General features: G+C 37.1%; 3 protein-coding genes across 6 annotated transcripts; 2 read left to right on the top strand and 1 right to left on the bottom strand.

Annotated features, from left to right (window-relative positions):
* The first annotated feature begins 5330 nt into the window (after positions 1 to 5330).
* LOC116205694 lies at positions 5331 to 6242 on the top strand. The gene has a single exon (XM_031538339.1). The coding sequence runs from the start codon at positions 5514 to 5516 to the stop codon at positions 5964 to 5966; it is 453 nt and encodes a 150-aa protein (XP_031394199.1). The 5' UTR covers positions 5331 to 5513; the 3' UTR covers positions 5967 to 6242.
* An 893-nt stretch (positions 6243 to 7135) lies between these two features.
* Positions 7136 to 9607, top strand: LOC116205064. Of its 3 annotated transcripts, none has more exons than XM_031537515.1 (8): positions 7136 to 7416; positions 7531 to 7587; positions 7728 to 7892; positions 7996 to 8178; positions 8314 to 8444; positions 8643 to 8811; positions 8949 to 9078; positions 9178 to 9602. In XM_031537515.1, exons 1-8 carry the CDS (start codon positions 7225 to 7227, stop codon positions 9453 to 9455), a joined length of 1305 nt encoding a protein of 434 aa, XP_031393375.1. In that variant the 5' UTR covers positions 7136 to 7224; the 3' UTR covers positions 9456 to 9602. The 3 variants fall into 3 exon arrangements, with proteins under 3 accessions (XP_031393375.1, XP_031393376.1, XP_031393377.1); XM_031537516.1 differs by having other exon boundaries at positions 7137 to 7416; positions 9181 to 9607; XM_031537517.1 differs by having other exon boundaries at positions 7400 to 7416; positions 7705 to 7892.
* LOC116205063 lies at positions 9515 to 12203 on the bottom strand. 2 transcript variants are annotated; one of them, XM_031537513.1, is made up of 5 exons: positions 11844 to 12203; positions 10797 to 11586; positions 10489 to 10596; positions 10245 to 10376; positions 9515 to 10132 (listed from the first exon to the last, which is right to left on the bottom strand). In XM_031537513.1, the coding sequence occupies exons 1-5, from the start codon at positions 11867 to 11869 to the stop codon at positions 9713 to 9715; spliced, it is 1476 nt and encodes a 491-aa protein (XP_031393373.1). In that variant the 5' UTR covers positions 11870 to 12203; the 3' UTR covers positions 9515 to 9712. The 2 variants fall into 2 exon arrangements, with proteins under 2 accessions (XP_031393373.1, XP_031393374.1); XM_031537514.1 differs by having other exon boundaries at positions 10245 to 10373.
* Between the last annotated feature and the right edge of the window lie 14274 nt (positions 12204 to 26477).

Below are 26477 nucleotides of genomic sequence, written 5' to 3'. Positions count from 1 at the left end.
ATAATTTGGATTTGATGCTATTGGACCATCGACTTTCTTCCCCAATTTATGCTATGAACGAGTTTTTTTTTTCCCTTTAAGCAACATGAAGTATAAATTTTCTTTTAGATATCGATTTGTTTTTATCACGAAATATTATTTTAAAACGAGTTTTAATTAAACCTTATTTAGTGAGGTAAAGTTTACTTAGACACATAACTAGAGAACATGTCCGCACTCCGCCGCGGATCCAAAAATTCCCTCAAATAATTTGTTAGACATACGTGATATCAATAAATTATTATTTTTTGTATTCCCTTATTTTTAAATGATTATAATATCCTTAACAATAGATTTGGAGTTTCGCGGGTCTTCCCATATGGATAAATAGAGAAAAAAATATTACTTGTAATTTACAAAAGTATGTACATAATTAGTATACTTTCTTACAAAATATACAATATATAGGAAGAAAATTTGTGTCTCCGAATGCAAATTTATAAAATGAAAAAAGTATAGGGCATATATATAACTCTTTAGAAAAAGATAAAATAGGTAGAGAGATAAAGTAAAATACATGGTGTTAAATTCTACAGTGATTGAGAAAAAGAGAGAGAGAAATTTGAACACTATATGGGCAAAAAATACAATGTTATATTTAGTTGTGAATGTTATATGTTTGCTTTCATAGGTGACAATATTTCTATATTTTTTTTTGGCTAACTCGGGGTGTTTGGGCTTTGCCCGACTAATCCCTGATGCTCTGTGAACCCTCGACGGTGCACGAAACATGTAATCACGCCAAAAGCGCTCCGATAGCTCTAAGGTATTTTGAATCAAGGATCGAGTGGATACTTAAGTTCCTTCTTATCACTAGACCAAATTCCTTGGAGTATATATATAGTACTCGTAAAAGCAAAAAGGGAAGAACTTGCATGTAATGGTGATAAATCTAGATAAAAAGGGGAAATGATTCTTTTAGAAATAACTGGTCCAACCATAATAATTGGGTTATTTGACTTGACGGGTCAATCATGTTATATTGCTACCTTGTCGGACCAAGTTTAAAAACATTGGATAAAAAAGAAAATAAAAAACAAAAAAAAAAGACATGTGGGAGATGGAAAAGGTTCTCCACTCGTAACATGAAATTTGAAACAATAAATATTGCATATATCCTAATTTTTATATCTAGTACTTCTAATACGAAATTTCTTTTGAATTTTCTAAATAAAAATTTGGGAATTTTTTTTGGAAATAAGTGGTCCGACTATAATGATCTAATTATTTGACTTGACGAGTTGACTAAATTACCTAATACCTTAGCCAGATCGAATTTGAAAATACTAAAATAAAAAAATTACTAAAAATATGAAAATTTTAAGAATAAAAAATATAGAGAGAGGCCCCCACTCGCTCCCAGGGTCCAAAATGAGACCTCAAATCCTTTCTTTATGTAATGTAATGGTCAGACTCATTAAAATCAAGACCCACAAATTTTTTTTGGGAGAAGGGAAGCACGCCATGTTCTTCTTAGGTACTAAAAAGGCCTAAAAGACTCATTAATTGGGTAAGTGTCAATTTTTTGAGGACAACTAATCTATCCCACTAAATAGGGCCAATCCATCATCATTAAGGGCAACGTTAGCACATGCATGTCCTCCTAAACATCGACTAACTTGCAACACCCTGGCGGAAAAGTCCATATACGGACTTTGGAAACTATATCCTGTATATTCTGATCTCGAGTTCAAATCCCCTTAAAAGGCCGTCAAAAGCAAATGTATAGATGTGCTAAATTTAGTGTAGATGACATGATAGTGAGAAGATCAAGACCAAGAAACCCTCGTGTTACATATTAATAAGAAACAAAAGTATAAAATGTATGACAAGATTTCACTAGATTTAAGACTAGTATATGTATGAACTCATATCTAGTACGAGCATTTTGAAAACTTTAACCCATATTGTCGACATATGCGAAGGAGACAGAATATTATTCACTCAAGTGTTGCTCACCGTTAACATTGCCGAGCTGAGAATGTCAAAAGACAAAAGAAGAGATTCGTGTTTTTAATGATGGTAAATCGATTGGATTCCAAGACATATTAAACTAAGCAGGGTCGAAAAGTATTATGTCAGTTGACTTTAATCCCAAGGAAGGACCAAAAAGAGAGATGAAAAACCATTTAAAGCCCCAATGATCCATCCCCTTTAAATAAAGGATTCTTATTAGATTAATCAATCAAAGTCTTGTCAATTAAGTTGAATGTTAATGTTTTGTTTCCCTCCTTGAACTTATCATTGTTGCACTTTTCCCCTTTCTTTTTTGCTTTGCAGTGGAAAGTGACAGTGAAATTTCATCACACATTACATCATTGACATCTTATGTTGGGGATTTTCCTATGCTGTCTGTCTAGATATGATATGGTATACCATTGTTGGGTTGGTTCAAGATGTACGATCACAAATTCACGAGCCTCCAAGAAATGCACCAGACTCTGTACTGGCTGAAGCAAGGCGGAACTATGTGCTCCAACCACTTGGGAGCTCACCATAATCTCGCATTCGGGGGGCTTGCCGGACTTGCCTTAAAGAGATCGGCATGCCTTCCCTCATGGAGGGCTTGGCAAGCCTTCTGTCCTTGGCGATCTGCAGGCATTCCACCCCTACGCGAGCCTTCCTCTTCAAGCGAGTCTCAACCTTTGACTCGAAGAGAATCGAGCAGGCCTCGACCCGACTCCATCCCACCGCCCCATGATGGGCCCACGTCGGGTCAAGCGGTTTCAGATTGACCTCGTATGTCTCTCTATAAATACCCGCTTCCCTTGGGAATTTGGGTAAGCTCTTTTTCTCTGCCTCTTTCTCTCCCCTTTAGCTCTAACTTGAGCGTCAAAGGGAGTTCCTCGGGACCAGCTCCGGAGCCCCCCGCTTACCCATGTTCTGTGGTTCATGAATCATAGGATAGCGGGCACGGAGTTGGAGATTGGATCGACTAGCTCCGAAGAGAAGAGGAGGATTCTTCCTAGTGGGAGGATGATCTCGACTTGGACTTTTTCTCCACATCAAGATATATAGCTGGCATAGGAGCTTATCTTCTTAGAACTCTATATGTATTAAACATTATCTTTTGCCGAAAGATTATTGTTTGGCATAACAAAACTAAGGAATGCCCGAAAAGGATTGTGGATTTGAGTATGACGAACAGTAGTTGTAGTCATAAAAATCTATCGATTTCAAATTCATCTCCTGGGGAAATGGTGAATTGGGAAAACAACTTGAATGTTATAACAAGGAAGTCGAAGATGTCGGTCGGGTCGGACGGTTGAAACCGCACAAGAGGAAAGGGTCAAGTGGGCTTGATATGGCCCAGCGAGAATTACTAATGGGTAACTTGGCTTAAATGGCGGTAACTGATCTTATAATATAATTCAGACTGAAACTGCACAAATTGCACAGAAGTAGATGGCTCAAATTTTACCTACAGTGCAAGCTTCCAGAACCCACTAGAATCATTTTGGCTTGGCGGAGCTGTTGTTCGAGCGGCCAATAGGCTTAGACCGCCTCATACAATTTTACAAATCGAGTTCGTACAAATAACCTAGATGCTTTGAACACGTAATTTTTTTACCTAGTTATAAGATAGGCGCATGAATCTAATAATGGAATGAGTCATCTTACAGCTCATTTCCAACCATAACTTAACAAATTAATAAATTCGTTCCACTAATTTCATGTCCATTTAATAGCTTTCCATAATTGCGCGCGCGCGCGCGCACACACACATATATATATATATAGAATTTTCCAAAGATTTTAGTATTGCTGGCACTACTTCTTTTTTTTTTTTGGTAGTGACACTACTACATGTACATTTCAAATAATTACCACTGGGGTAGAAAACCCGTGCATTGCCACGGGTCGAAAAAAATTTCATTAATTTTTAGTTTATTATAGTAATTTGTACAATTAATGTAAAGTATAATTAAAACTAATCATAAAATTACTTATGTGTAAAATTCATGAGTTCTTAATTGATAATAAGTAGTACATAATTTTCTCCCTGTTAATCTTAATTTAAATTTTTAAAATTTCTAATTAAAAAATGGCGATCGAAATATAATAGAGCTTAAGTGACACTCTAAGTTTAACCGATGAATTTAGGAATTTGATGTAAAAAATCTCGTAGCCACGACCAAATCAATATCTAAGTGAATATTGTCCTAGCGAACATACTTGCATAACTTTACCTTGCACTGAAAATAAGAACATTTTTTCTTTTGTCACAAATAAAAATGAGACTACTGAAATTGGTAATAAATTAAAATGGACATTTTTCCCAACCTGGATTAGCTTTAGGTGATTCGGCATCCCTAAAGCAAGGTCTCATGTGCAAGTCTCATGGAAAATATCTTTGACCGGGGGGTTTTATTTCTCAGTGGGGTTGATATCCGTTGAACCTAAATTAACCGTATCATTGATTTTTCGAATATCAAGTCATGCTCAACGGACTTAGTGGTCTGACTGTGTTTGAACCTAGATTAATCAAACTGAACTTTCCAAATACGAAGTGATCCACACCGGGTGAATATGGTTAAATTATTGGAGGAAAATTAGAAAACAAATAGAAGGTGGGTCCCTCGCAGGGAGACCCACCGAATGTTAAAAGGGTAGATAAGTTTTTGTTAGAGGAAAACTAATTTATAAATATAAGGAGTTCAATCAAAATGATGGATCATAAGTGATGATTTTATTGTAGAAACATGTTTAATATAAAATTTTAAGTTGGCAGATGTGGAACGCATTTTTCTTAGAGGGAAAACTAATTTATGAAAATAAGTCATTCGATTGTAATGACAATATCATTTTGCCGAGCGTGTTGACTGTATGGGGTAACTCAAATAAAAAACGATAGTTGGAGACATATCTTTTATAGCGTGTTTGGATTGGGGGTAAAGGAGAGGAAGGGAAAGGAAGGGATAAATTCCCTCTGTTTGGTTTTATCATTTTAATGGAGGAGAAAGAGAATAAGAGGAAATTATTTACCTTAATTCCCCTCTCAAACCCCAATTTTCTTTCAACCCCGATTTGGAGTTGAAAGGAGGTGAAACAAATAATTTTTCTCATTCCCCTTCTTTCCTCTGCAAGATATATTCAAACAAGGTTAATTTTTACATCCCCTTCCCTCTACTGAGGTATATCCAAACGAGGTAAATTTTTACCCTGCTTTTTCCTTCCCTCCCTTCCCCTTAATGAACAAGAAAATTTTATGTAATTTCGGTTATTAAGATTGGGTCAGCCATGGGCTTGAGCCCACGAGCCCAATTAATGAAACATGTCCTGCCACCGTTATTGACCCAAACAGAACTCGACTTCAAATTGACAAAGGGGAGTCCAATTTTGACTTCTTTCTTCCAACCACAACGTTCATGCTTTTCTTCTTCCTCTCGTTCCCTATTTTCTCTTTGGCCATCTAGAGCTCGCTCCCCGTCTAGGCTTAAGCCGACCCTCCCACAACTTTGATATCGGTCGTGATGAGTGGTCTTGGAACCGAAGAAGAACTGCCCGCTTTGCAGGCCACGTTCAATAAACCCGAACTTGAAGGCTTGTGCACCCACATCAAAGGAATTGCTTTAGAGAGTGATGACTCCGTGATGGAAGAGTCCAACATGACCGACCCGGCTGACATGAAGGTTCCGCCCTCGCCATGGGGCTTCCCTTCGCCGGAACCTCTGACTCCTATGGATCTCTCCGATGGCACGTCCAGTCGGGGCAACGGTTCGGATTCTGATGAAGAGGAGTGCCAGACACCAAGAGGGGAAGAGTACAGGATACCGGAGATTCTTACCTGCCCGCCTGCACCTAGGCGCCCGAGTAGGAACAACACGGTGGCGCTTGGCCCTAACAACAAGGATTATTTCGGGTCTGCTGAGATGGAGGAGGTGTTGAAGCAAGAAGATATATCACGAGGTTGCCGGTCCGTCTAAGGTCAGCTAGCTAGCTAGAGCAATTCTAATTGAGAGAGAGCATCTCTGTGTAATTAAGATATATATATATATATATATTGCTAGAGATGCAGTTGTTAGGGCTTAATGGTAGGAGAAGAAGTTAATTAATATTTGTGAAGTCTTTCCATTAGACTATTCATATACTTTGGGGTGCAACATCGTCTTGCATGACCAGCCCATGACTAGAATCGAGTAATCAATACATATGCGTGTAGCCGTCGAACTTTATATATATATGGTCGGATTTCGGTTTCATAGAAGGTGTTGCACTCGTCTTTTCACACAGTAAACTCAGGCAGGACTTTTATGCGGGCATACTACTCGTGCATATGCCATAGGATGTGCCACCATACGCGAGGCGATGGAAGCTATATATATTAAACATCATATCGGGATACGATAATGTGTTTGTTGTTCTGAAAATTCACGTGGAATACTCGTATGTATCTAGTCTTCTTTGAAGAAAGAGAGATCGAGCATAACATGTACATGTATACACATATATACAATATATACAAATGACCAGAGAAATAATTATGCGCCTGTATTAAACATAGGCTACCGCAATCACAACGGCTATTTTTTGCATCTATGGTAACCAATTGAAATTCAATTTTACATGCCATATATAAAGTTTGTGGACAAGGGTAATTGCCATAAACGACACGGACGCTGAGTCAGACCACCATAAAACTTAAAATATACAGCCTAATCCTCACATGTTTGATTCTCGTTAGCAGGATTTCTCATACTTTAAATTTCTTATCACAAAAAAAAAATTTCTAATCCTTATCTCCTACTAAGTTCACGCGGGCTGTTTTTGTAACCGAAAGAATGATGTAGTTAATAGGCACAAAAGCCCAATTCCATGTCTTGTGGGCCTGGGAGTTCGCTGTGGGCTTCATACAAAGTCCACTAATGAGACCCATAAACTTTTGTGCTATTGGTTTGAGAGTTAAAGTAATTTTAATTTTGATCGTGAAAAATGACAAATGATTGTGTAATGTGTCGAGTAAAAATTTAAATTAAAATTTTTAACTTAAAAAATATATATTTTTATTATGTAGTATATTAAATTAAAAATAAAATTAAAATTTTTGTAATTTTAACCGCGAAACTAAATTGATATCTCTTCTTTTCTCTTGTATTGTAATTTTGCATTTGCCCCAAATTTTTAGGGCGCGAAATTAGGTGCGAAATCGGCTGCCGGTGGAATCGAATCGGCTGAGATCGAGGAATGAATTGCGACTCCGTAAGGGAATTCGTGAAGAGGGAAGTACCCGATTGGGACGATGAAGTGGTGGCGACGGCCCGGTTCAAGGCGTTCAGCGGGCAGAGATCCGACTGGGAGCTCCGATACCATTTATGGAAGGATTTGATCCTAAAAGTCGCTCGCCACTTCGGTCTTTTCATAATTCGACCTTCCCAGGTTCATAATCTCGTCTTCGACGCTATTTTCTTGAAAAAGTTAGGATTTTGGTTGATATTTCTTATGTCGGTCTTGTTATATGAATTTTTTTTTTTTCGGGTGGCGTTGTTTCAGGTGAAGGAGTGGTTTAATAGAGACGGCTTGACTCCTTTATGCATCGATCATGTTCTAGTGAGCTTCCAGCATATCTGTTCTCGACAATCTTAAGTTGTTCATTTTTATTTTTTATTTTTTACTTTTTCCTGGTGATAGCGGGGAAGTTGTGTTGATATATGAAGCTATGGGTAGTTCTTTGCCTTTTTTATTTCCAGCTCATAATGTACAATGAAGGTGAGATTGTTCGGGTTAGTGATCTTGCGGACCCAACTAGCGGGAGGCTCTCCCAGATTCTGAAGAAAGTACGGCTTTTGATGTTCCGGCCGTCCACTGCGGAAGAAGCCCTTGAAGATAATCTTGTACTCAGTGCTTTGCTCAAAGTATGTGTTCGTCTAGTATTTTCTACCAATGGGTGGCGCTTAACATGCTAGTGTAGAAAATCTTTGCATGTTTGAGTGAGTTGTTCATATTCTTCATGTGCAGGATAAAGCGTTAGAAGTAGTTAAGCATTTATCAGAGAGCAACTGGACCTCTTCATGCATCGCAACGCTCAAGAGGTTTGGGGAGATATGTGGAGGGCGAGATGAAGCATCTGCTGTATTGAGCTATCTGTCGGGATGTGGGAAAGCACGTTACCTCTGTAATCGTAAGAAAGAAGTTATAGAGGTATTGCTTTGGATTTCTTTTTCTTGCTTTCTTTTTCGCCCTTTTCATTTCTCCTCAAGGAACTCAATCTGGTTTCAGCATTGTCATTTAGTCTAGTCATTTCATTCCATGTAGAATCCACTTGTTGTTCTGCAGGGTGTTAAAGTTTCCCTTTCTTCAGATGCCATTTCGGGTATAACAAGCTTAGATTGTGATGTCCTGCATCTGGTTTGGACTACGGAGAAGCTTCAGCAGCAACTTGATGTGATTGATCGGCGATATGAGAAGTAATACTTCCTCTCTTGGGCTAGTATGCCTAATATATTTGGCTTTTTTAGCTTAATTGAAAGAAATGCGAAATGTGTAGTAGCTTCAGTATGGATTTGCTTATTCAGATTTGATAGGAGACATGACTGATTTTATCCCATGCATCATTGTGGAATTTCACCCTTTTGTGGTTTTATATTGTGCAATTCTCTCTATAGGTCGAGAAGTTCAGCAGTTGCTTCTCTGAGATCTGGAAATAAGAAAGTCGCTTTGAGGCATGCAAGGGAGCTAAAGTTGGCATCAGAGAGTAGAGAAAAATGTGTCTCACTTCTGAACAGAGTAGAGGAAGTCCTTAATGCCATTTCTAATGCTGAATCCACCCGAAAGGTAATGCCAGTGTCTTAGGAAAACCTTACTGCGGTTATATATTCCTCTCTTGGTTCTAGCGATTCATCATATATATGAATTTGTGGGTATTTATGTGTGTCCGGCTCTTGAATATGCTGGTTTGTCTTTCTTAATAGGTTTCTGAAGCAATCCAAATCGGAGCTCGAGCAATGAAGGAAAACAAGATCATTGTTGAGGAAGTCGAACACTGTCTGGACGAAATAGATGAGAGCATTGAGTCACAGAAGCAACTTGAAAAGGCTCTAGGTAGAAGTTTCGCTCTCAAGAGTACTCTCTCCTCTAGTCTAGTAATAATTGTAACCTCTTTAAAATGCATCTTTTCTAATTTGTGCCTTATTCGTTCAGCAGAATCAGCATCCTCTACTAGTTTTGAGGATGAGGATGTGGAAGATGAGTTCAGAAAGTTGGAGCTCAAAATTGAAAACGAGAATCTGCAAGTGGAAAGTGGAAGCAAGAGTCCCATTCAGCAGTCCGATGCATCGGAAACTGCTGCATCTTTAAGCAGTGCATTGTCAAGTCTGAGGCTTGTAGATCAAGCAGATGAAAATGAAACAGACAAATCTGAACAATCAATAAGGAAGAATACACCTGAAACTCGTGTGCTCCAAGCCGAATTTGCTTAGTACTTCCTCAAATATGTTTGTAGTTGTAGTTGCCTGTCTCTTGTAGCTAATTGTATATAATTCGGTATGGTATTTGTGTGTTGATACAAAAGGTATAGAAAGACATGAACAGCAATCTTATCATCAACGGAAACCTTTCTTGAGTTACAGTATTTACAGATGCTTTCTAGAAATTCGAGGTTGTTTTTATGAGTGTCTTTCCGTTCGAATTCATCTCCTAATTACCAATCCAATGGCCTAGGAGGAAGCTCGTAATGTTATTCAAAATATCTAGAATCTTCCTTTCTAATCTGTCCTCGAGTTCCGAGAAACTCTTGCTCTGGTTTTGAATCATTCGAGCCTGAAATCACAGCTGAGCCCAGCTGGTCATTCGGGGTGACGGCTGCCCTTGAGAAATCAGCACCGTTCATGAGTGAACTTAATGCAGGATGCCCTCCTAGGAGTGGAATATACGGCATGCACCCCATCGGCTGGAATCCTCCAGCGAAAGCAGTAGGTCCGGGTCCGGGGAGCGGGAACTGATGCGTTGGGCCTTGAGCGAAGGCCGGTCCCATTCTCATGCCCATTCCAGCACTCACTGTTGAGAACTGGTTCAAGTATGGCATCGGCATTTGGGGTATTCCGGTGGGTAACATTGCCATAGTGGGCGCGAACAGGCGGGTTCCAGTCGACATCATCTGCATAATCAATTTTACCAAAGAGATCACTAACTTGCATGTTCCCAGAAACATGAACATCCGACAATATAATACGTAGCAGATGTCCGGAAACCAAATCTGCAGAATTTACCTGAAGCTGAAGCTGAAGAGTTTTCACGTATTCAATTGTCTCATCTAGGACTGAAGCTTTGTCGACCTTATTGCAATTTGGAAGAAGTTCTTGTAATGCTCGCATTCTCTTGTTGATCTTATCTCTTCGCTTCTGTTTGCAAATGTCGACACAAGTTCATTATCAGATCATAATTTTGTATACGTATGACTCAGATTCACAATTTTCCGAAAGGAAGTTAAGGATTAACTTTTTTCTGGGTCACCTTTTCCGACAAGTTATGACTCGCTGAACGCCTTCTTTTAGCACCAACCCTCCCCCCGGAATAGTGTATGGCTCTTCTCTTATGATCCTCCATTTCTTCATCTTCGTCCTATCAACATTTTCAGAGAAACCATCGTTTGAAACAATTATTCCACAGGATATCTTTTAGAAGCTTTGTATTGACTCTACGTGCTACGCACAATTGTTCTGATCGATTGCCTTCAGACTTGCATGATTATATCTATGCAGGTTTGAAAGGAAGGGAAGAAAATTATCGAAGAAAGAGTATAGTTGGCAAGGCGTGCTTACTTCATTCAGATATGTGGACTCCGATTCCTCGCATCTTCTCTTCAATTTACGCAGAAGAGCGTTTGAAGCTTCTATGCTTGAGTCTGGGCCTGGAACTTGATGATCATCATCAAATGTGCTATTTTGAATATCGTGATCATCAATGAAGTGATTGCCAATAGCTTGAGAATGCTCATCCGGGACTAGGAAATCTCCCCCGCCAGCACCGAAACACAAAGGTGCTGCCTCAACAACCTCAGTCTCAGTCTCTAGTACATGAACTGGCCGCTTCTGAGAACCCGTTTGGTTCTTGTACTCCGAGGAAGGCATCTTGTTGAGTTTATCGGTCTCGGCTTTTGGAAGAGCACCAAATCTACTTCTGTTGCTTCTACTTCCTTGACCATTGGCCTCATTGATTAGAGAATTAATTCCAAGGAAGAAGGAGAAGTTCACCCTGTTCATCTCGCCGAGAGATCTCGATCTTGGCTCTGAGACACCAGTAGTTGGTAAGAGGTAGCGGTTCGAATCAAAGCCAGGACCCAGACAGGACGTAGAAGTTTGGTGTGGTCGAGAATCATTGTTGTTAGGTTTACTAGCGTCGCCGGTAAACATGAACTCGTGAGGAAGGTTTCCCAATCTCAGTGCCCTCTCCGCACCATCCTTGTTCACTTGTTCATGTCCTGCTCGATTGTTATTAGAAAAACCAGTATATCCCGAGGACAAGACGTTGTTGTTCTGATCCCTCGTACCGCGCACGAAGAGAGTCCCGTTCTCCCATACTAGCTCCTCAAAATCATGAGCAGACCTGCACCTGAAAGCCAATGAAATAGATTGAATTACACAATTAACAAGAACGGAAAAACTGATATGGCTAGGGGATCAGGAACTTGCTACGCCGAAAGAATTGTTGAAGATTTAGGTCACATATATAGATGAGCCTTGAGGACATGTACATATATATATATATATATATATATTATACACGAGGCGTAACTTCATGAACCTAGGGATCCCTACGCTTATCCGACGGAATCTATTCGACTGGGGAGAAAAGCAAACTGTACATACACTGGAGTTGCCAGATCCCTTGTCATCCTCGCCTGATGAGCAGACCAGTCGGGAACCGCTTCTTGCAATATTGGAATACTGAACACCGATATCTACAAGTATGAAGTCCTCGATCCCAAAAAGGGTTTTATGAGATAACTAGCTACGATTTTTCTCCCCGCTGCCTACTCGAACTTCATCCTCACCTTCTAGCTAAGGCAAAGCTAGCAGAATACACACACACATATATATAAGATTGACACAAACGGGACATCCAACACGATGATGAAGAGCCCACGAGCTAGTACGAAGTATGAATGAACAACTTTAAGTTTGAGCAACACACAGAGAAGAGAAGAGGAGGGGGGGGGGGGGGAGAGAGAGAGAGAGGGACATGAGTTGATGATCTTCCGGGAAATAATTGAAGCCCGCAAGACGGGGTTGATTATAAGGAATGGTCGAGGGGTGAGGGAGTTAGGTGCAATGGTGAATTTGGTGGGCCCCCCAGAGAGACTGGCAATTGAGATGTGTCGGAAAGAAGCAGCCCAGTCTCTCCTAAGCACATATATACACACATATATATATATATATTTGTATATATATGCGTGTAAATATGTACGTATACTTTGGTGGGCCGAAGAGGAAGATATATAGATATGAAAGGAGGAGGATCCACAATGCCCGTACAACTGTGATTGTTGGGACCACTAGTTCGCTTATTGTTCAGGACCCACCAGAGCTCATACATGATCTCTCCAGAATTCGGGAACTTATTATTTTGTTATTCATGTGATTTCTCCGTAGAAGGAGGCTCACTCGACTCGTCCAAAACATGATATCATCGTGACGATGTTACGGTGTTGTATGAGTAACTGTTCAGTCAGTTATTGCAGTTGATAAGCAAATATGCAGCATTATCTTTATTATGATACTTTCGATAATGTTGCAAACGGAAACGGAAATATAGAGCATCTCCTTTTCCATTAGGTTCTCCTCAATGAGCTTGAAATTTCAGCATTTAGGCTTCTTCGAGACTGAGAAGGGCGGCCTCAAGCGATAGATACATACGTTTTCCTAACTTAAGAGTTGCCTTAATTATATGGATTTGGAGATTTTTATATCATTTCAAGCGTGAATATGTACATTCACAACTCCTGTGTCATATATATATATATATATATATATATATATATCACGATTTTCATATCATCAATCAATAATTGTGCTTTTCCTGTTTCATGTTGTGCTAATATATTTGGAGCGAGGTGCCAATATATATATTTATATATATATCACTACAAGAAAAAGAACCTTGAACGATACTTTTTAGGACTTTGGGTGACGCTTATAGGCGTCGCCAAAGTCTCCCATGATGCTTAGGCAAGTGTCACCCCATGTTCCGTTGGCTAGGTCTTGGCCGACACTTACGTAAGCGTCGACTAGCACAACCAATGGCGATGCTTAGGAAGGGTCGCCGTTGGTTTCAGGCCAAATATGACGCTTATAAGTGTCGCCGTAGAACAATTAATTTTTTTTAAAAAGAAGGTTTGGCCGACGCTTACAAAAGCGTCGGTCAAGACCTAGCCTAAGTTGATGCTTAAGTATGTTAATTTTTTTAAAAAAAAAACCTAGGCTGATGCTTAATAAACATCGGCCAAGGCTAGTCGAAATAAAAAAAAAAACTGTTTACCACCGGTACATGTTTACCATTGATCAACTTACGTGTTATCAGCTAGCTGACAACAAACTAACAAGCATTAAATGTGTAAATCAAAGGCTCAATCCCCTCGTTGATATACACGGCCGAATTTCATAGCAAGAAGATTAATTGAGTGAGATCGCTCGTGTGTGATTTTATATGTCTCAAACTCAAAACTCAATTTTAATTGGTTCAATACATCGAGATAAAAGGTTTTGAAGTTAACAAGTATGAAATGTGTAGGAGATCAGAGGGCTTGATCCCCTCGTTAATAAACATGGCTGAATTAATTGGTTCATTATATCGGGATTGAAAATTTCAAAATAGCAAGTATGAAATGAGCGAGAGATTAGAGGGCTCAATCCCCTCCTTAATAAACATGGTCAAATTCATATCAAGATGATTAGTCTAGTGAGTTACCTCGTTAGTGATTTTCAATGTCTCGAACCCAAATTTGGTTTTAATTGGTTCAATATATGGGGATCAAAATTTTTGAACTTAACGAACATGAAATGTGTGAGAGATCAGAGGGCTCGATCTACTCCTTAATAAAAACAACGAAATTCATGTCAAGGAAATTAATCGAGTGAGATCGCTTGTGTATGATTTTCAATGTCTTGAATCCAAACTTGGTTTTAGTTTGTTCAATATATTGAGATTGCAATTTTCAAAGTTATAAACGGGCAAGAAATATGTAAGAGATCAAAGGGCTCGATTCCCTTCTTTATAAACACGACCAATTTCGTATCAAAGGGATTAACCGGATTAGTTCGCTCTTGTGTGATTTTCAATAGCTTGAAATCAAACATGGTTTTAATTGGTTCAGTATACTAGGATTGAAATTTTCAAAGTTAACGAGTATGAAATGGGTAAGAAATTAGAGGGCTTGATCATTTCCTTAGCAAACACGATCGAATTCATATCAAGGGGGATTAATGGAGTGAATCCACTCGTTGTGACTTTCAATGTCTTAAACCTAAGCTTGACTTTAATTGGTTCGATATATCAGGATCGCATACTTAGTTATAAATTAGGAAGTTATCGTTTTATCATATGATAAAAGTAATTATTAGCAAGTTAGCAGACTATTATTTAGACCAATTTTTTTTTATCAATATCCACAATGTCAACTAGCTTCTAATAAGTTGTTAGATTAATTGTGTGTATATGGAATTCAATCAATATCTATAATGGATCATAAGGTGTAAGCTTCCACATATGAATTAGCCTTGACAAATTGAAGCATTGTAAAGTCATTTGATTCTACTTTAAACCTTATGAAGAGTAAATGTCAACCTAATCATCATCATATATAGATATATATATATTGAACACAATTTGTCAACTTGTTTACAGCGAGTTGTCAATATGCATTTAATTGAATTTGAAAATTTTGACTTCAAAGTTAACCAACATGAAATATATAAGAAATCATGGGGTTCGATCTCCTCCTTAACAAATACGATTGAATTCATATAAGGGGATTAATCGAGTGAGTCTGCTTGTGTGTGATTTTTAATGTGTCGAACTCAAACTTGACTTAGAGTGGGTCAATATATCGAGATCGAATATTTAGTTATAAATTAGGAAGTTATCGAACCTTTTATCTTATGATAAAAGTTATTAGGAAGTGATATGCCTATTATTTATCCAAAAAGAAGTTATCAAACTATCAATTAAACCTACTTTTTATCAATATCCACAATATCAGCTAGCTTCTAATAAGTTGACAGGTTAATTATGCGCATAACGAATTCAATTAAGATCTACAGTGGATCATAAGTTGCAAGCTGCTATGTATAAATTAGGCTCGACAGATTAATCATTGTAAAGTTATTTGATCATACTTTAAAACTTGTGAAGAGTAAATGTCAACCTAATGATCATCATAAATATAAATAAATAAATAAATAAATAAATAATATATATATATATATATATATTGAACACTATCTGTCAACATGTTCACAGCATGTTGCCAGTACGGATTTGGTTGGATTTTGAAATTTTGGCTATGCGAGAGATTTCCCGCACTACTTTTTTTATTTTAATTTAAGACTTTACGCATATGGAAATTTCAAACTAAATTAGAAAACATATTTTCCGCAATAAAATTAGTACACTGCATAGACGTTATCATCGTGATGTTCTTCGAAATGGGCTTCAAATCTGTTATTATACAAATCCATTCACTTTTTCACCAAAACAAGATGCCATCCCATGTTCTTCGCATCTTTCTTATAGAAAAATTGTTATTCTTGTGGAGTAAATATAAATGAATCATAAGATGCAAGGTTCTGTGTTTGAATTAGTCTCGACAAGTTAACATTGTGAAGCCATTTGAATCCTAGCATCTTCACTCGTCAAATAAATGTCAACCCAATCCTCATGTACATTCATATTGAACACAAACTAGCAGCACATTGACAACTTGTTATCAATATGCATTTAGCTCCTGATCACAAAGATTTAACTTGGGCTTCAAATTTTTGGCTAGCGGTAGGCGGGAAATTTCCCGGACAACTAGTAGCACGTTGACAACACCTCTCCTGATCTATAAGTTCCGACATTTTCGTAAGCGTTGGGAGAAGCTCAACTAAGATGACCCATAGCAAGACGTCGCCCAAGACCCCTGCCTACCTTAGCTTAGCCGACGCTTACCCAGACGTTGGCAAATGTCCGTCGCGCTAGGGCGTTTTTTTTGTAGTGTATATATATGTAAATATTCATGAATTCCGTGCACTGAATAATAGTGTACCATGTCGATTCTATCTCCTTTAGGTCTATATAAATTTTGCTATGTTTTGAATTTATTAATCAACGAATTGTCAAAATACAAACAGTTTACTCAAGGATTTAACAAAATTTCGATATACAAATAAAAAAAATCCAAGAATTTCAAATCACAATGCCAACCTTTTTCTCTTAATACTTGTTTATATCTTTATGTATATATATTTGCATTACCAAAAGTTAATTAAATGTTACGTTTGTAAAGATGTGTGCCATTTCAATTAATTCCAGTTCTTCATCTAGCCTTGAGCTTTTTTACCCTTTGTCACATCGATTATCTTATTTTATGAAATTTTATGATGTGATATATATATATATATATAGCATAAAATATCACCATTAGTAAAGTTTCGTTACTTATCATCAATATGTTGATTTACCTTTTTGTGAAATAGGCAAAAAGTTATAGGAGATCCAATCATTTGTTTGAGTAATTAAATTCTTTTATATACTAGTCTATAAGCCGCTGAATATTTGCTCCCATATAATTGAGAAATTTTTCAGTAATTTATCTCGTGAACACGTGACAAAGACAGTATGTCCTAAATAAATGTCTACTTTTAACATATATTCATATATAAAATTATAAATAGTGATATATAAAGAAAATGCCAGAGGTTAATTTAGGCATGCATGAAAGAAAAAACAAAGACAGAGTTTGAGCAATAAAATGAAAAGCAAACCAGAAAAAAAATGATAAGAAAGAAAATGAGATTCAATGCTTCCACGAGATGTCGTTTCATTGTTCAAGTGGAGTCAGAATTTTGTTTCAAGTTTGAGATTTTATGTTCCCACCCTCCATAAAAACTTAATTTTATTATGTCAGTGCGCGACAAAAAAAAAACAAAAAATCCATTAGTTTCTTAGCAAGTCTATGTTATCCTCACGTTAGCTTATCGAATAACTCCTTAGTGATTGTTACCTAACCATATATAGGATCAAATAGCTGTCTAGGATTAATTTGTAATTTCAGAGTGTAAAAGAATATTTTGTTTACTCTGAAAGCTCAAAGATTTTATAGAGGAAAATTAAAATTAAACAAAAGATTACGAGGAATTTCACAAAAAAAAAGAAGAAAAAATCCAACTCATAATCCCATGTGCAATTACACTTGCCCTCTTGCTCATCATTAAAGGAGCTTTTTTTTTTTCCAGTGAACACCAACCCCACAATCGAACTCGATTAACTCAAATCGAAGTCAAATTATTTAACAAGAGGAGTCGCGGACCCACCTAAATCAAATTTCTATTTCCCGGTGGAAATAAAGGAGTTTGGGAGTGGAATTTAGTGGGTCCATGCACGTGGAGAAATTGGATCCTTCCTTCCTTCCTTCCTTTCATTGGTCAGTTGCAGTGGTGAGGCCCACAGTCGAGTCCTTCCCACTCCGGCACTCCCTCGGCGGGCCCTACAACAGCACATCATCGTCCTCAAAAGCGTGCACTTCACGTGATCCCGTGTGATTCACGTGCCCATGCTCCCCACAAAGCCCCCTCCTTGTCCCCACCCCACACCGTCGTACGTTTTGCCCTACTCTCCCTCCTCCTCAGAGCCCCCGAAACGACGATGTGGCAGTGCCAGCTCCACTCCCCCGGCTCTGCTCATTTTTGAACGACGTCGGGAAGATAGGACAGGACAGGATAACGACATCCTCGTTGGATAAGATACTACAAGGGACTAAATATTCTATGAGTACTTTTCTCGGTATGAATGATAATATTCGAAAGATCAATTAGATCTCTGTTAATTCAGTCGAATTAGGTCGATTCATTAAAAGGTAAAATTCTATTCGTGCGACTTTGTTGCATTCATAAGGATCAAAAATATTCAATGAGTATTACTCATTCACTTTCAATAAGTAATAACCAATCACAATGTATGTAAGCGAGAGTCTATTAGACCATTGTGAGCATTGTTAACCGTTTACATGTATTTTTATTAGATGTACAAAGCCACTTAACTGAGTAATAATAATATTTACTCACTACGTGGGCCGTGGGGTCCTGTCCCCCCTCCCTCTTTCGGCACTTATAAAACTATACCATACATACATGCATCATCTGCCTAGATATGTCGTGGCGTGGTTCACATGAATGTGTAATTTATATACTATTATCTAAAATTTTATCTACAAATGATTGTATCTATTTTCAATCCAAAAATTTGAACCGATGATAAGTAATGACACTCAATATTTAATAAACTCATTAGAATTTTCATGATTTTATCACGTAATATTTCTAAACTCTCAGTAACATATGAATATGTAATTTATGTGTGTGGGTGTGAGAGGTTGATATGAGAGCTATATGTTGGGGATCGGATAAGATATGGGAAAATATCCTCTGTGTGTATTTTAAGGCTTTTGAGCTCGATCAAGATGGACATCCCCCAATTAATGAACATGGAGTAAAGATTAGATAATGATGTGACAGGAAAAATGAAAAATATTACAAGTTATTAAAACCAAAAAACAGAGAATGTACAAGTTATATTATATTACATCAAAAACGAAAGGTGATAAATTGTTGCGCCGCAATCTCATATATAATTCTGCGGATAAGTTTTTCAAGTAAAAACATCCTACATTTACTATGAGCAAAAATATCTTTTAGATAAGGACTGATGATCCGTATATTCATGTATGATACATTAGACAAATAGAAAATCTCCCTCATATGGAAAAGGAAGAAAAAGTTAAGTTATGAGCGAGTATGAGATATTTACCCTCTAAAATGTAAAGTGAAAGATAATAAATTGTCATATACGATGGTATGGAATGTAAAAATTTTTTAAGTATTTGTATAGAAACGAGCAACAACTTTCTTATGAAAATAAATTGGTTCTTAGGGTTTTCATGTCGGTGTCGTACCATCCAACCTGCTTCAGATGTAGATTTGACATTAAGAAGACAATTCCTTTTGTTTTTGTTTTTTTTTTCCTTTTTCTTTTAAGTGCACGGTGTAAGATCGGTGGATGGATGGTTATTATTTCATATATGGTTTGTGTGGAGAAGGTCGACATTTTGGTGGCATGAAGGGTCTCTGTACATTATCCATAGGCAGTTATGGCTCTTTCATAACTAAAACTTTGCTGTCTGAAAATGATGTTTCGGGATAAAGAATCGGCCTTCACCCCACAATCTGCATGCATGGAGGACGCCAGGCCGCATCATTCCCTTATTGAATGCCAAAATCATCTTGATGAAGCTCCATACACCCCATTATCTATACATATATATATATATATATATATATATTATCTTATAATTATAATAATAATGTCATGTGATATGATATACAGAATTCTACCCGGGATGTAAGTCTAAGTAAAATAATTTATCAAAAGAATAGTGCACGCTCTCGCCTGCAGAGGCGAAGCCAATGTATCCGCAGGGGGCGCAATTGCCCCCATGAACTTTAAATTTTTTAAAATTTTATCCTAAAAGCATGTTTATTTATGAATTTTTCTATTTAAAATTAGTATTTTGCCCCAGAAAAAAATATTTATGTACTATTTATATCAAATAATATTTTTGCTCACTCTATATGAAAATCCTGGCTTCGCTCCTGCTCGCCTGATAATAGAGAGATTTTTACATTCGATAGTCAGTGGAACTACTCGCGTCATTTTATTAACTATTAGGATTTCTATTGGAGTCTTTTCCTCCTTTTTTTTTCGAAAAAATGTTAATTGTATTAGGCCTACAGACTTCCCTTGTAACAAAAAAATTAAAATAATATTTTATTCTATTAGGTCTCGCTTGATACACGGAAATGGAATGGAGAAGAATAAAATGCATTTCAAATAGTGAAATGTAGTTATGTTAAGAGAAAAATAGTGATTTTTAAGTGGAATTTGAGAATATGAAGTGTGTGTAGTTAAGTAATAGAACTAATGTACAAGGATATCATTTTATATAGATATAGTTTTAGATATATGAGATTTAAAGTAAAATGGCGGAATGGGTTTTCCTTAATGGCATATGTTTGGCTCATGGGAATCAATGGGAATCGGAATTTCCATGCCGGACCGGTTTCCATTCCCATGTTCCTCGGTGCAAATGAGTTCGGAATCAAAATTCTCACGGAACCCCAATTCCGTGAAATCGCAGAACTGCGACTCCCCCAAACTCTCTTAGATTTGCAATTCTGACTTAAGGAGAATAGGCCCCCATTGAAAATGTCCAAAGACCCCTCAACCTCAGCTACCTCTGGGCGACGACGCCGCCGCCGCGGCCGCCCCACGACCTCCTCCTTCGAACCCACGACCAACCTCTCTCTGCCGTTATCAGCACGAAGAGGCCAGATCTGGTCTCATCGGGGTGAAATCTCACCGGAAAATGTGAGTTTTGACCGGTGGGAGGTCGACCCGAACCCTAACCTCGCCGAGACATGGTCTGGTGTCAAGCTTTCCGTGCGATTCTCTCTTCTTCTTCCGTGGAGTTTGTCGCCTCCATCGTCATTGTTGTCGTCCTCTGCCTCAACCGCCTCTTTCATCGACAAATCGAGGGAAGCACCGCGTCAGAGAGATAAAGTTTTCTCTCTCTTAGCCCAGTCTAGGTTAGCTAGATCGAGGGCTTGGACCCTTGGGCCTGGTTCAAGAGGGCAGGGCAAAGCCACCCGTGGTGCTCATGAGCCTTGTGGCTCCCGAAGCCATGGATAATCGGCTCTGCAGACTGCCTACACACTGTTCATCTTCTTCCCGAAAAAAAGATGAACGGTGCCCTTTTTTCTTTTTCTTTCTTAATTTTTATTAAATATTTTATTTTAAATAGAGAGGGCATTTTAGTCTTTTTATATTTTATCTAATTCCATTCCGTGCTAATTCTAAGGCTCAACCAAACAAAAGTTTTGAATCGTAATTTCAATTATATTCCCCTCAAATTTCATTCTCTATCAATTCTAATCCCCTCCAATTTCATTCTAATTGAACCAAATACCACGGAAGTTTATTGAAGGAAACAAAATTCCGTCAAGTTGAAGTAATAAAAATGTCTTTCAAGCTGAATGCTCTTTCTAATTCTTAAATTATATATAAAGAAATGGAGTGGAAGAATAGAATATCATTTCATTTCCGAGTATCAAACAAAACATTAAAAAAAACTCCTTGTTATAAGGAGACATTAAAGAATTTGTTTACACACTCTTTATATTTCCAAAATAATTACCTATATATGAAACCTATTTACACTTGTAAGATAATACATATATGGAATATGAAGCTTAAAAGAATCAAAATTTAAGAATATAAAGAAATATATTTTAAGTTTTATGGATGGTGCAAGTGTCCATCTAGTTAATTTCAGATGTGTCTCTGACATCAAATTTGAGCCTATTATATTCTCTAACAAAGAAAATATATAACTATGCGAAGAAAACTTACAAAAAAAATAGAGGAATTAATATATGTATTAATTAATACTACTAAATAAACTTACAAAAGAAGAAAGCTGCATTCGGGTCAGTTGCTATTTGATGCTATTGGCCAAATGGATGATACTGACCAACTTTCATATTTTCAGCGGACAAATATATGGACGTACGGATAAATAAATAATGTTTTTACGATATATATATATATAGACAAACCCATATATATACATATGATCCAAATTATAATTATTTTTGTCAAAAATCAATATAATTAAGGAAATAGCAATTTATTTATCTACATAAGTTTTCCAATTATCTATGAGACAGCACATGAGAATGAGATATAAAGCAATATGTTAGAAATAATTATGTCTCATGCATGAGGAGGACACGACACTCCTTTGGTTCCCGCAGCAGTCTCTTTCCAAAAACTGTGTGGATAGAAAGAGACTTCGATGTCCACATTTACTCTTTATATATATATATATATATATATATATGCCATTCAATGTATAATATGTAAAAGCCCAAATTGAACTCTTTATTTATTAGCTGTTCAAACCTAATTTTGTGTTTGGATCTTGGTACGATGGGTAAGGGTCTTCAGGTCCGAATACTTTTTTTTTAATACTCGGATCCTATCTTGTAAGAAATAGGTTTCAAGATTTTGAAATCGGACATTACCCTGTTGAGTCCTAGAACTTGAACCTATCCAGAACATGTATTATACCACAGGTTCTAGGTATCATGTTAAAACCTGTAAAAAAAATTTTCTCTAAATAAAATCAAAAATGTCTCATTCATAATCAATAATCATGCAAAACAGAATGATATATTTATATTAATTCACAATACATCTATAATAAATAGTAATATGTCTCATCAATCCATCCACAAAACTAAACATCTTAATGCGATCAGGTCTCATTGAGAACACACCGAGGTCGTCGAACCAAAACTACCAACGATAAGGAATGCGAGGCTTCCATCGAGAGAAAGACAGAAAAACAGAGAGGGGAATGAGGTAAAGTAAAAGGGTGAAATATATATGAATATAATTAGGAGAAATTATTATCGGGTCCAGGTACCGATTTCGATTCTGGGTACCATATATGCAGGAACCGGAACCGGAACCGGAATCGAAACTTATTTTCACTGGTTCCTTATTTTAATACCTGTATCCTACTCTATTTTCAATACGAGTTACCCGGATCATACCCTAACGGATAGGTTTCGACCGGTTCCGTGTATACCCAGTATCCGTGCACACCCCTAAGGATATGTTTGGATAGGATTTCATATTTATATTTATAAATTCATGTTTCATAATTCATAAATAATATAAAACTCCTCCCTTGAAATCATAGGGCGAGAAAATGGGGTTCTTTCCGCTCAGCAAGCTCACTTTTTTTCATTTATTTATTTGTTAAGTATAAAAAAGAAATATAATCTATTTGATAAATGTGAGTTGGTTCAGGCAATTCGATACTTATTTTCTTATGTGAATTCTCGAGTTTGAGCCTTGTGAGTAAAAAAATTCGCGTTGGGAGTGCATACTCATTAGCGGACCGACTCTATCTGAACTAGATTAGTTGGAACCCATCAGGTTCCTATATATTAGGGTGCACGCTGAAAAAACTATTTGAATCAGTCACTAATTTATATAGTCTATTCTTCTAAATTTGGGCCTTATGAATAAAGAAAAGCCATCGAGCCAACCCGTCAAACTCGATTAGTAGAAATCCATTTGGCTCCCGGATATTATAGTGCACATCGAAAAAAATTTATTTGAATCAGTCACCAATTTGAGTCGTCTATTCTTATCTATGACATTTTAAATATCCTCAGTTTGTCTTTGGCGAAATGTAAGTTTCCACCGACCTATTTGTGAGATGAATTCTCAGTTGGGCTCTAAATTGACCACGAACACTTAATGAATCTTGAACCCTGCGTTGTAAGTAAAGTTCGTACACTTCAAATTAGTGGTGCCACTTATTTTATCTGCTAATATACGTACAAAAAGCATATCTCAATTGGTTGCCAATTTAAATAGTTTCCTTTTATTTGTGAATTTAAAAATATCTAACTTTTTTTAATGATGGAATGCAATATTATGTCAACCTAGTGACTTCGAATAATCTTTGTGCTTTGCCTTAACCATTATCACGAGATACTTTTAATGAGTTTTGTACCATGCATTGCAAATAAAGTTCATCCACTTAAAAATTAGCGGGGTCATTTAAGGCCTATTATATTGTAATCATTGTAATTTATTTATAATCATGGAAAATCATATTAAAATTAGTGTGAAAAATTGTTAGTTTTTATACTGTATGACATACTAATTAACTTAGTCTTTTAGAACTCGGATCATTTACAAGCAATCAAGAGTTCGTTATTTTTTTTTCTTTCGGTGGAAGAGTTCATTATTTACAAATAAGTAATTTTATCATTAGTTTTAATTACACTCTATATTAGTTAATATACAAACTAATATGTTAAATAAAAAAAATTGACCAAAAAGGTTTTTTGATCCGGAACATCATTCGGTTGCGCCCTAGCGTATTTGGATGCTTAGTGTAGTAGCACGAATTGCTGAATCGAAATCATGAGATACCAGCAAGACTTTTATGCCTTTTTTATTTTTTTATTTTCATTTTTGTATTAGACTCATAATCTTTTTTTTTTTCGTAATGTAAAAATTATACATCTTCCCTCTTATTCCCAATTGGACAAACCCTCCAATGATCAGAGTTCTCGTGTTCGGTAAGACTATGTTTAGTTGAGGGATAGAACATTATAGTAAAGCAATTCCCGCATTGAATGTCGGCATCGGTCAATTCTTAAGATAATATCCCGCTGTATGTGCCAATGATCATTGGACTGGATTTTGAGTTCATCAGTCAACTTATTGTCATGTTGTCATAGGGTCAGCTTCGAAGCCCATTAGCTTCTTGTGATCATGGTTTCATTTGTATATAGAAATTTTCGAACTGTACCATCGGGCTGTCGGCAAGGCCCATACGTATAATTCAATTTACAAATTTTCCCGTGAGTGAACATTTAAAAATTTCACCGGGAAGAAGTCTATAATGTCTTTTTGGCCAAATTTAAATGTATAATTTGATTTGATCATATTCTTGTTATATAAAATTAAATATATTTCTAGATCTCATTTTTAATCAGTTGTTGATCATACTCCATTTCTACGCAGACACACGCACTAGCGTTCTTATAATAATGGTATTATCCTAATTGAGTAATTACACGACTTTATTAAATATTTCATGACTTATCCAATCCATTATTATTGCATGTAGGGGCAGAGAGAGAGAGAGCTGCGAGGGGTATACTGCAGCAACATATGCTATCATCTAAGAATAAAAGGTTTCAGATTTGATTCAACTAATAAAAAAAAGAAAGAAGTTCTAAATTTGATTCTCATTGGTTGGATTACTCAGCCTTACCCTTTAGTAATTACCTTTTTTATTTCCTTATGTTAGATCAATGAACCTCCTTTATAATAATAATAAAAAAATTACAAACATTCTTTTTTCTTTTAGTTAAGACTCATTATTAGACTAGTAAATGAATAGAGAAATGAGAAAAAAGGGGTCATGGGAAGTTTGATAGGTAAAATTAAAAATCAAATTTGAAATATCTTAATTTGTAGGTGATATTAATAACTGTACTTCAGCCCGTGCGGGTTCCGGTACCCTATTTTTTTCACGATACCCGGATCCAACCCTAGAAGGAATATGTTCCAAGATTTTGGAATCGGAATCTACCCGGAACCTGTATTATACCACATGTTTCGGGTATTTTGTTAGAACCTATAAACATAACAACACAAAGAAGACCACTAGAACACCACACAACACCACAGAGGCACAACCACAGCACTCGACAGCTCACATAACAGATAAACAGCACACCACAGACCACACAAAAAGATGTATGCAGTTGAATTGAACCTCAAAGAGAAGCAACAATCGGAACCAACCACACCACACACAGACCACAACACTAGCCTCGAATCGAACCTCAAAGCAAAGCTATTGCTAGCGCCACACCTGAGGAGAAGAAGCAGTAGTCATTCGCAGCTCAAAATCCAGTGAATAAGAAAAAGGAGAAGCAGCAGTTGTCGCCGTCAATTGTAAATTTGGAACGGAAGGGGACGGGATAAGGAGAAGGGGAGAGGAGTCGTACTATACTCATCGTCATCGAAAGGAGAATGATGGAGTTGAGTTGAGGATAGTCTTAGGGGAGTCATGCAGCTCGTGCTCGTCGGACGAGCTCGTCGGAAGGAGAACGATGGAGTTGAGAAAGGGGGAAGAGAATGGAGAAGAGTGAAGAGATGGAGAGAAGAATGATGGGATAGGGTTATGTTTCACATTTTTTTTTAAATTAGTGACTATATTATTTGGGTCCGAATATCGGTCCTGATTTCGGTTCTAGGTATCTTATATGCAAGAATCGGAACCGTTTTTCACCGATTCCTTATTTCAATACCCTGACCCTACTCTAACGGATAGGTTCCGACCTATTTCGGATATACCCAGTATCCGTGCACACCCTGTATTGCACTCCCTTCTTCTATTAGTATCCTTTTATATTACGAGGTGAATAACTGATAATATTTCTATTAAAAGAAAAGTGATATTCTCGGATCCCTTGATATTGTGATTGGCCGGAGACTGGACATGGCCATGGATTTTTGTAGGCCAATGAGATGAGAATGTGTTGCTTCTAATGAGGTATATCAAGTAATATTGTGCTATAAGTATCTAG

Source organism: Punica granatum, chromosome 4 (assembly GCF_007655135.1).
Source record: "Punica granatum isolate Tunisia-2019 chromosome 4, ASM765513v2, whole genome shotgun sequence".
NCBI classification, from domain to species: domain Eukaryota; kingdom Viridiplantae; phylum Streptophyta; class Magnoliopsida; order Myrtales; family Lythraceae; genus Punica; species Punica granatum.
The sequence above is the reverse complement of the archived record's forward strand: the minus strand, read 5'-3'. Positions and strand labels throughout refer to the sequence as shown.